Source organism: Phalaenopsis equestris, unplaced genomic scaffold, assembly GCF_001263595.1.
Source record: "Phalaenopsis equestris unplaced genomic scaffold, ASM126359v1 Scaffold000447, whole genome shotgun sequence".
NCBI lineage: Eukaryota > Viridiplantae > Streptophyta > Magnoliopsida > Asparagales > Orchidaceae > Phalaenopsis > Phalaenopsis equestris.
The window spans coordinates 76,258-86,130 of NW_018164888.1; the positions used below are offsets into that span (position 1 = coordinate 76,258).

General features: G+C 32.6%; 1 protein-coding gene across 2 annotated transcripts in view; it reads left to right on the top strand.

Annotated features, from left to right (window-relative positions):
• LOC110027787 (U-box domain-containing protein 52-like) overlaps nucleotides 1-9,350 on the top strand; it is a 60,604-nt gene extending 51,254 nt beyond the window's left edge. For both annotated transcript variants that reach the window (XM_020729346.1, XM_020729345.1), the window contains exon 10: nucleotides 8,952-9,350. In XM_020729346.1, coding sequence (XP_020585005.1) covers nucleotides 8,952-9,134 — 183 coding nt within the window. In that variant the 3' untranslated portion in view covers nucleotides 9,135-9,350. The remainder of the gene's footprint in view (nucleotides 1-8,951) is intronic.
• The last annotated feature ends 523 nt before the right edge of the window (nucleotides 9,351-9,873 follow it).

The following is a 9,873-nucleotide window of genomic DNA, read 5'->3' on the forward strand; positions in this document are numbered from 1 at the left end:
TATATATATATAATGAGGACGGTGTTCTGTGCAAAGTTGAATCTCACACTATCAGCCGCCAATCATTGCTCGACTCCCTCTTATTTTCTTTCTTTCCTTACTAAGTTGGCTTACTTATGTTTCTCATCCTTTTTGCTCATTGCACATGAACTCCTCTTACACGATCTCCAACAATGGCATCTTGGCCATCCCTTTTATGCACTATCCCTTCGCCTTAGCACACTCATTTATCTTAATCCCCCTTAAATAGTTAACACAAGCCGCCAATGACTAACCAATTTCTTTCAACTGCTCGACTTGCTTCCTCTGTCTCAAATCCCTAGCGCAAACATACATGTTTCCCCTTTGCCTTCAACTCTCGGTGACTCGCTCTTTCTTTCATACCCTATCATTGGTCACATGTAACCTCTATTAGATGCATTTGGACTTTATGTTTTCATCCCCAAACTAACAAACTCTCAATCTCACTAGCAAAACCTCATTTCCTATTGCTATGAAGTTCCGTTTCATTTACCCGAGAGAGGAATCAAGGAGTCGAATTCCTGAGAGAACCAAAACGAGTCTGGAAGCCAAAGAGGGGGAGGTAAAGCAAGAGGGTTGGGAAGCTGAATGGATAATTTTGTGTATAAATCCACACATAGGGCGAATTGCAGTGGCGAGCTTTACTTACCAGAGTGTTGAGCTATAGGTTGATGCGTCGGTGCAAGCAGAGGAGGAAACATTCAACATCTCCCGTAATGCTCGAGCGCAGAGGAGGAAGGACCGAGCAGTGCCTTTGAAGGTAAGGGCTTCAACTGTGCTCTAGCCAACCATTGAAGAAGAAAAGAGAGGAAGAAGCGTCTAGCAGAGGAAGAGGCGATGGGTTGAGTTCATGTGGGAGGGAGTCGAAACTAGCTCTCATGCGATCCAGATCTCACATAGGGAAGAAGCCTCTTAGGCGGATTTGGGCTCGAACAAGGAAGGTAATCTTAAAATTTTTATATTTTTTATTTTATAAAAAAAAACTCTCTCTCTCTCTCTCTCTCTATATATATATATATATATATATATATTGAAAGCCTAAAAAGGCTAATATATTAAATTGAAAGAAAGATACAGATATAATGTGTGGGAGGGCCCAAACATGACACCCTGCCCACACAAAAAACCACAAAAGATTTTAAAACTAGAAAAAACAGAAAGTACATTAGATACTGAAATAAAAACCCTAACAGTGCCGAAATAAATTGTAGCAGGTGGCTAGAGAGCGGCTCAATTTGGTTTTGCCTCTGCCTCTAGTTCTAGGGAATGAGCAAGCTAATAAGTTGGTAAGATGACTGCCATTGCTAGTAGTAACCAATGTATCATCCAATATGCTCCCGAGTTAGAGTCTGCATCCATTATTCTTCTTCCTCCTGGAATAGACCTGTCATTCCTTATCCGAAAAATCAGTCTGATGGGGTGGTAGAGCTGAAGCAGAATGAATACCAACTGTAGTACACACAATAGGTTCTAGTATATGTGAAGTACGAGTTGCCTCTACACCGAATACTTCCTGAAGAAATAGAGCTACGAGGCTCTCTTGATTATCAGTTTGAACACTATCATTTGTAAGTAATAGTTCATCAGTATTGTTGTCAGCATCACATCACTCGCAGTAACAGTAACAGCAGGGGCAATAGAATCAGACACAAATCTGTCTTGTGGTAGCTTTCTCTCTAAGTGGTATAGATATATCCTTAGATTCATCCTTATTCACTTGATCTTTAAATTTCAAATTAGGGTGAAGCTTATGGCATTTATCAAGAGTATGCCCAAATATCTTACAACGCGAACAATAAGGTCTATGCTCCATGACAATTTGTTGTCAATACCCATTATGCGTTGTGTCAAACCAGACTTCAGTAACATCAGACAAAGTAATATCTCTTTCCACAAGTATTCTGACCACAAAAGGTTTGATAAGGTTGAAAGTGGGTAGATTTAGCTTCATAGTGTCCCCAAGTATGGCACCAATAGAGTAAAAAACCTGATGATGAAAAAAGTGCAGCTTGAGACTAGGTAGACTAAACCATGCCGGTACAGTAGGAGGTTCATGATTGGAGTCAAAATCAGGAGAGCATTTGAGTAGCTTCATTGGTTTACCCAACAATATTAAGATATCTTTTTGGAGAAAATAAGAATCTAGTCCTCAGGCACGGTTAACTGAATCAATACATCTCCCATCTATGAGCCCCACTTTCCACTTTCCTGCTAATTTGATGTCATCAAAACTTTTTCTGATAACTTTGATAGCTAACTTTCATAGCTGGGTGTTCCCACTGAAATTTTTCAATGGAGCAAATTTAAATTTGTCAGTCAGAGTTGATATTTCTGTCTCAAAGAAAAAGAGTGTTGCATTCCCACTCTTCTTGCTTGCATTCTTAATAAAGGGGCAGTCACTTGTAACATCACGATTCTCCTTATAACTTGAGGGGAACACAACCACAGTCTTTCCCTGAGAATTATCCAGAACGTGGGCAAAAGAAGTTTTGTCAGGTTCAATCGAAGGAGGAAGCTCCATCACAGCAAGTCACAACAAGAAGAAGAAGAGCTGCAAGTCGGACAGAAGAGGTCGGGGCGAAGCTGCGCAGAAGAGAGGGTAATCGCAGATGACGACTGCGCAGAATTGCATGAAGTAAAATATGAAAGTTTTATAAATAAATAATGTAAAATTAATAGCTGATTAAAATAATAACTTATTTAAAGTTTTGTAATATAACTATCATATTTATGTTACGTTTTCAATTTAGAAGAGTTGACGTCAAGACAAATCAAATAACAATTTAATCGACATCAAATTGAGTATTCATATTTTTAAGTTATGGTAATATTTTTGTTTATCTAATTATTTTGCGTTAATAGTAGATTATTTTTGTGCAAACTTTATTTTGATTTATATATTCTTTTCTTTATTGGTCACATTATTATGATTGCTTGTGGCTATGTACCATCATGCATTGGTCAGTGCTATATGCAGTTTCTTGAATGACCCCATCAATGAATGATATGTCTATATTGACTACTTATATGTGCATGATTGATTGTGATGGAGTCACCCATTTATAGAACTATCGGGGGAACGCTAAAGTACCCGTGCACATAAATGAAAGAAAGAAATTGATATTAAAGTATCTTAAGTGATACTATTTTTATACGGTGCTCCTTTAAGAGTTGTACATATATAAAATGATATAGATATGTTATTGATATAATAAAGTTCATTAAATAACATCAAATGTTTATATTAATTTTCTAAAAGTTTGATTGACATGCATATTTTTTTTTTAGTTTTACTATTGTAGTTTATGAGAATAATTATTTACTAGTTCTGTTTAAATTTATTATTATTTTAAATTAGCATTTCAATTTTAATTAAGTGATTAAAAATGAGCGATAGTAGGAAAAATGTTTATAGAAGACGCGAACTAGTAACGAGGTAAATTTAAATATATTATTTTAATTTAATTTGATTTGTGACTCTTTATTTGTTAAATAGTAAATGAATATAGAAAATTTAATTCCATCATCCGACTATCTGTACCCACCTTTGATTGATTTTAAGTCCTGAGTCGGGTCGTGACAATTGCTATCTCTTTATTGACAAATTTGTCAGCAACCGCACACACACTCTCTCTTACTTTTTCTTCTCTCAAACTCCTACACTCTCCACTTCTCTCTCACCCTTCTCCCTCAACTAACTCATTCCCTTTTCTCTTACACTTTCTTTGACCGTCTCCCTCTTTCTTCTTCTCAATACGTCTGTTCTCTTTCCCCATCTTTTTCTCTTAAAAAATACAAAAAAAAAATGAAATATCCAAAAAGGGAGTTTTTAAAAATTAGAGTGAAGAAAGTTCTCAAAAATAAAAGAAAAACGAGAGTTCAAAATGAACGGGTGATAGAAAAGAGGGTTGTGCATACTCAATTTTTTAAGACTTATCTCGTCTTGTCATCTACAACTTTAACTTGCACAAGGTATAAATGCAAATAAATTAAAACTTCAAATGTAATTACCTATACTCAACTTTCTTAGTGCAGTGGGAAAATTATACGTTACACAAATTTCATGCATTTGGCTCATAGACGTTTTTGCTGGTACGATAGGGAAGACTCCGAATGTTAAAGTTAAGTACTTGTTCTCATCTGGTCTTGACGCTCGGGAAATTTTTAAGTTACAAATTTTTATGCAGGTATAAAGACCCATATGTGCCTTTCTAGGCATTATGGGCTGATTTAAATTCCTGTAGATGCTCCCTATGCAAAGAGCTGTTAATACGTTGCCTAAATGTGGATTGAACGGTATCAAAAGGTATTAACTTTAATTAAACAGTTGGTTAAATGAGCACATGAAAAGAATGAGATTGAATATAAATATACTCCTGAAAAAAAAAAATCAAAATTAAAAACATCAAATGCATTATCTGCCCCTTTGAATGAATAGAAGTGAATATGAAAATGGACTCAAAGGATACTTGCAATGAAGTTGATAACTCGCCAATAAATGGGATCACAATCTTAAAACACTCAGAACTCCTCGACTCAAAAACTTAGTGTGAATTTGAAATGTATGTTGTGACATGTGCTAGGAAAATGTTGTCCACCGGGGTAAAATACGTTCATATAAAAACAAAAATTTGACATCATATAACACTAGAAAGATTCCCATTCATAAAATTTGGAATGAAATCTCATGCTAGTAATGATGCGGTACATCTTTTGGCGCCATTGTTTTGCTGTCAATTAACAAAAAAAAAAGTTATGATTGGGGCTATTTGGCTAGGTTCATTGTAAAGTGACACCATTAAATCATGCTCATGATCTGAGCCCACAAGTTATCTAATGGCTTAAATCTCCCTAGTGGTGAACTATGGAGTGCACTTAATAGGAAAGAAAGCTTTATGTTAACTAATGTTAACTTAACATATTTTCTTAGACAAACGTTCCCCTCAAGCTTATAGTCTCATAAATGACACATCATATGTTGCTGATGAGAATTGTTAAATTAAATTGGGTCAACTATTTCCTCTGATCAGGCATACCCTTGTTTTAATTTGTAGTTGTTTGCTAGTTCTCTTGTGTAACTCTCTATTCTAGCTTTAGTCTGCTGAGAGATTTCTTTATTTACTTCACATTATTTTTTGTAGCAAGAATCAAGATGATTGTTGTCTTTTTTGCTATAGCAGTTATTTATTCGGTTTGGTACTCTAACAGGGAACATATCTTGCTGATTTTGGAATTAAAATCTTGCTTTTTTGGCATCTGAAGTATTCAGCATCAAAATTGAAGTCTTTTTTGAATTTTAATTGCTACTCTTTAGTGTCTTTTTAAATTATATTTATGAGGTCTCTAGGTATGTCAAATTTTTTCCATGTTTTTATTAAGTTCAAATTTTCTATCGATTTTACGTTATTAGATATGGCTTCATTGTGTGCTTTACATGTATTGATGAAAACTTTTAGGGGATTCCTTTTACATTGGCGTGAGGTTTGTAACTTCATATTTCTAAATTTTTTTATCCATTTTTTCTTGCATCTGACTATTTAGTGATTGAGTTTGTTTAAGTTTGTTATTCATTGATTTTTTTTCTCTTTTTTTATTGATGTCAATCTTTATCACTAGGAAATTTTATATTCATTTTTAGATTTCTTGTGAAGTTTTAGAATTTGATGCTCTTTTATATTATCGTATGAATTTAGTTAAATGTGTTCTTTTTTATTAATTTTTTTTTAATTTTGCATTATATTAAGCTAATAATTTTGATTATTATCTTCTTTTAGAATTTTATCCTAGTTTTGTATTCTAATCCTAGATCTTAAGACATCGTATATATGTTAAGTTTTCATTTGAGTATAAGGCCTTAAATCGTGTATGCCTAAGGATAGGAATAGAAATAATTGTTGTCATTCACAACATTCCATCGAAATATAAGCAAGGTGCCATAAACAAGGGATTTTGAGGATATCTTCTAATAGACGAAAACTTTCTTCAGTCATCATGTTATCTTTAATTACTTTTTTTATTTACATTATATCACACAAATCTTTGGAATTATTTCATGTTATATTCATTTAATTGATTCAATATAAGATTTTGCTTGAAAGGAAGAAAATCTAAGGCTTTGTTTGTTTCTTTCCCTTGCTTAATCTTTCAAAAAAATAGTTTTGGTTTGTACGACAAATATGCTTATTAAATCATTATTTTGCAGATGAACTTCATCTATGATTTTTATTTGAGTGGGATTATTTTATGTCGTATAATATGATATCAATTTAGTTGTATCAAACAAAATATGCAAAATCATTGAAGATATTATAGTACCAGTATTAAAAATCAAAATGATATCTATGATTATAGTAATTATAGGGGAATCATTCCTACGGGATATATACTTAAGTTATGGGATGTCATGACCCGTAACTTAACATATATACGATGGCTTATAATTAACCAGTGTGGGAACAACCGATCAGACGGTGAGAATTAAATTTTTCTATATTCATTTTCTATAAATAAAATTTTAATAAATGAAAGAACCACTATATATAAAAAATTATAGTATAGTTAAATTTATCTCATTTTTGGTTATTCACGTATTTTAGAAACATTTTTTCTCTTATTGTTCATCTTTTAATCAATTAATTAAATTTGAAAAGTTATTTTTAAATAACAATTAGTTAACCATAGTCAGTGAATATTAATACTCCTAAACTATAGTAATATAATGATAAAGTAAACATACATGACAACTGAACTTTATGTAAATCAATCTAAGAGCATCTAAAGGGTTGTACTATCTTATATGATCATTCAATATAGTTATAAGCATTCAGTATGTCTTATTATATCGTTTACATATCAATATTTTTTTAAACTGTATACATCCCTCACATGAATACCATCTAAATGTACTTTAATATGATTATTCTTTTTCATATACGTGCACGATACCTTAGTGTTCCTCTGCTAATACCATAAATGGATAACTCTATCATTAGCCAAATATGCACATGCAAGCAACCAAAATAATAAATCTCATTCTGATTTTCTTTTCATAACATTCATTACGCAATATAATAACTTGGATTATGCAGTTGATAAATATATATAAATATCAGTAACATACAATTCAATATGATCAAATGAACTTAAAGAGAAGATAAAATTTATCTAAATCATTAACAAAGTATATTTAAATATCAGTAACATACAATTCAATATGATCAAATTAACTTAAAGAGCAGATAAAATCTATCTAAATCATTAACAAAGTATATTTGATTTAGAAGAAATCAAATACTGTAATTTATAGTGCAAGTACTCACTTCGATCATAAATGATTTGTTTGCTTTTACATTTTATTACTTTTTTCAAATTAACACCTATAAGATATAAAAGATTCATGTTATTAATTTTTTAATCACATTACTTAATTATGTTTTAATTCAACTATTAATTGTTTTTCTATAAGATTATTTTAATTAAGATTTCAATACTTAAGATTTAAGTTTAATCATTTCAAAAATATTATTAATTTATACAAAATACTTTTGGAAATAAAACCCTAACCTTTATTCGTTGTTGCTGACCTTTTCTCTAACCAAATCTGAAATTTCTATAGCTTGAATAATTCTAAGTTAATAAATCTTACTATTAATAATTAATAATTAATAATTAATACTTAATAATTAATAATAAAATAAATTCATAAATTAATATTTTAAAATGCTGACCTTTCCACGATTTGATTTCCCCTTTCTGCACGTAGACTCCTCTCATTTTCTCTGCTCGACAGTGGCGTCGCACTCTGGACCTTTCTTCCTTTTTTTGCAGGCAAGATCTGGCTCCTACCCGCACGCACGAGAGCTCCTTTCGCTCTACTTTCCTCCTTCGATCGGCGAGGACACCTCTGCTCTTCCCTATGTCTTAGTTGAGACTGTTTGGCTTGGGCAAGGGCTCCCCTTTCTTACACGAAGCCACTATTTCACGCAGAACATTATGTCGAAGCCTCTTGCCCAAACGGCGTCGTCGTCATCTTCCTTGCTCTGAACGCATGCGGCAACCACAGTGCTTTGAGGCCCTTCTTCTTTCGTGCGCCAAATAGTCACTCGACCTTTCTTCTTTCGATTGGTTAGGACATGATCTCTCCCAAGGTTCAAAACACTCTCCCTCGCCCTCTCCTCCCTTGTTCTCTGTCTCTCGTTCTTGTCTCTCCCAAGGTTCAAAACACTCTCCCTCGCCCTCTGACTCTCCTCCCTTGTTCTCTGTCTCTCGTTCTTGTTCTCGTTCAATTCATTTATTGGAAATGGAGTATACGACTCTTAAGTCAGAAATGAAGAGATGATTATCCGTCTATTCGATTATTAATATTATTATCATTTATTTATTTATTATTATTATTATTTAAAAAAAAATCAGTTATTACAAGGGAGAGTAATAAAGTGAACAAATTATGAGCATATGTTATCCAATTTTAACGGATGTGATATTCTTTATTATAAGCCATTATTATTAAAATTAAAATTGATACCTAGGTACAATTAGTTTCAAGTAGTTTTGGTCTATTAAGAATAAAAACGAGGGTCTGACTTATGGCGTACGGTGAAACTAAAATGGTAAAATTTCAGAGTATGCGATCAGAGAATAACACAGTAACTTTTATGATATTGCATTCCGGCTCTATTATGCTTTGTGATTTTGTGTGTCCGTTTGTTAACATGCCATTGAAAGGAAAATATAGCGTAGCAGAAATTAGAGCTATAAATAAACTAGCCCAAAAGAGACTTGAACAGGATTTAAGGTTTAAGTTGCCTCTATTGTCAAGTGACTATGCACTGTTCTATAGACTTCCTTCTGTTCCAAATGTTTAGTTTGTTAAATCTGAAACTTCATATCCATAACCGAAAAAACTCATCACATGGATTTCTGTTATACAGGAGATGATGAATGATCCGTGCGTCGCATCTGACGGCTACACGTATGACCGCAAAGCCATTGAGACATGGCTGAGCATGAATGATAAGTCACCAATGACAAATCTGCCGTTGTCCAGTGTAAATCTGATACCCAATCACTCTCTTCGTTCTGCCATACTTGAATGGAAGTCTGTAGCAAAATAACAAAGCTTATTTGTTTTTCCTTATGATGCCATTTTGGTGGAGAGTTGAGTGTGAAATTTTATTTACATGTTGATGGTTTGAGCTCTGTTCAACCTTTACAGACCCAGTTGGATCTACTTTGTAGGCTAGAGTTGTATATATATCAATAAGTACATGTAAAACTTGTTTTCCAGGATCTTGATATAATAATGCGCTCTTACATGATTGTTTACTTGATTCATAAATTTTCATGCTGATGGCGATACTAGTTATTGTGATGGCTTATATATGTTTGTTTGCTCTAGTCCTAGTTTTGAATGGTGATAGCGGATATACTTATATTGTTAAAATTAGAGACTTTTACATACGTAACACCCAATTCTTATGTATTAAAATATCAACCACCCAACTTCATTTATTACATATATAACACCCGCTTCCTATGTTTTCGGCATATGTTGGGTGTTATGTTGGTAAATAATTAAAGTTTAGATGATTGCTATGTTAATAGATAAGAATTTGGTAGTTAGTATGTAAATCTCCCTTAAATTATTATTTTCATGAGAAGTTTTACTGTTTTGTAGTTTTTGTAAATTTACTTATTATTTTAAGTAAATATTTTTTCACTGATTGTAGGGGTTGTTTTTGTATTATTTTTTATGAATGATAAATAGCTTAATGTTCAATATGGACATTATTATTCGTTGTGTTCTATTAAAATTGATATTAAAGATATTATTAAATAATCATTCATATGCTA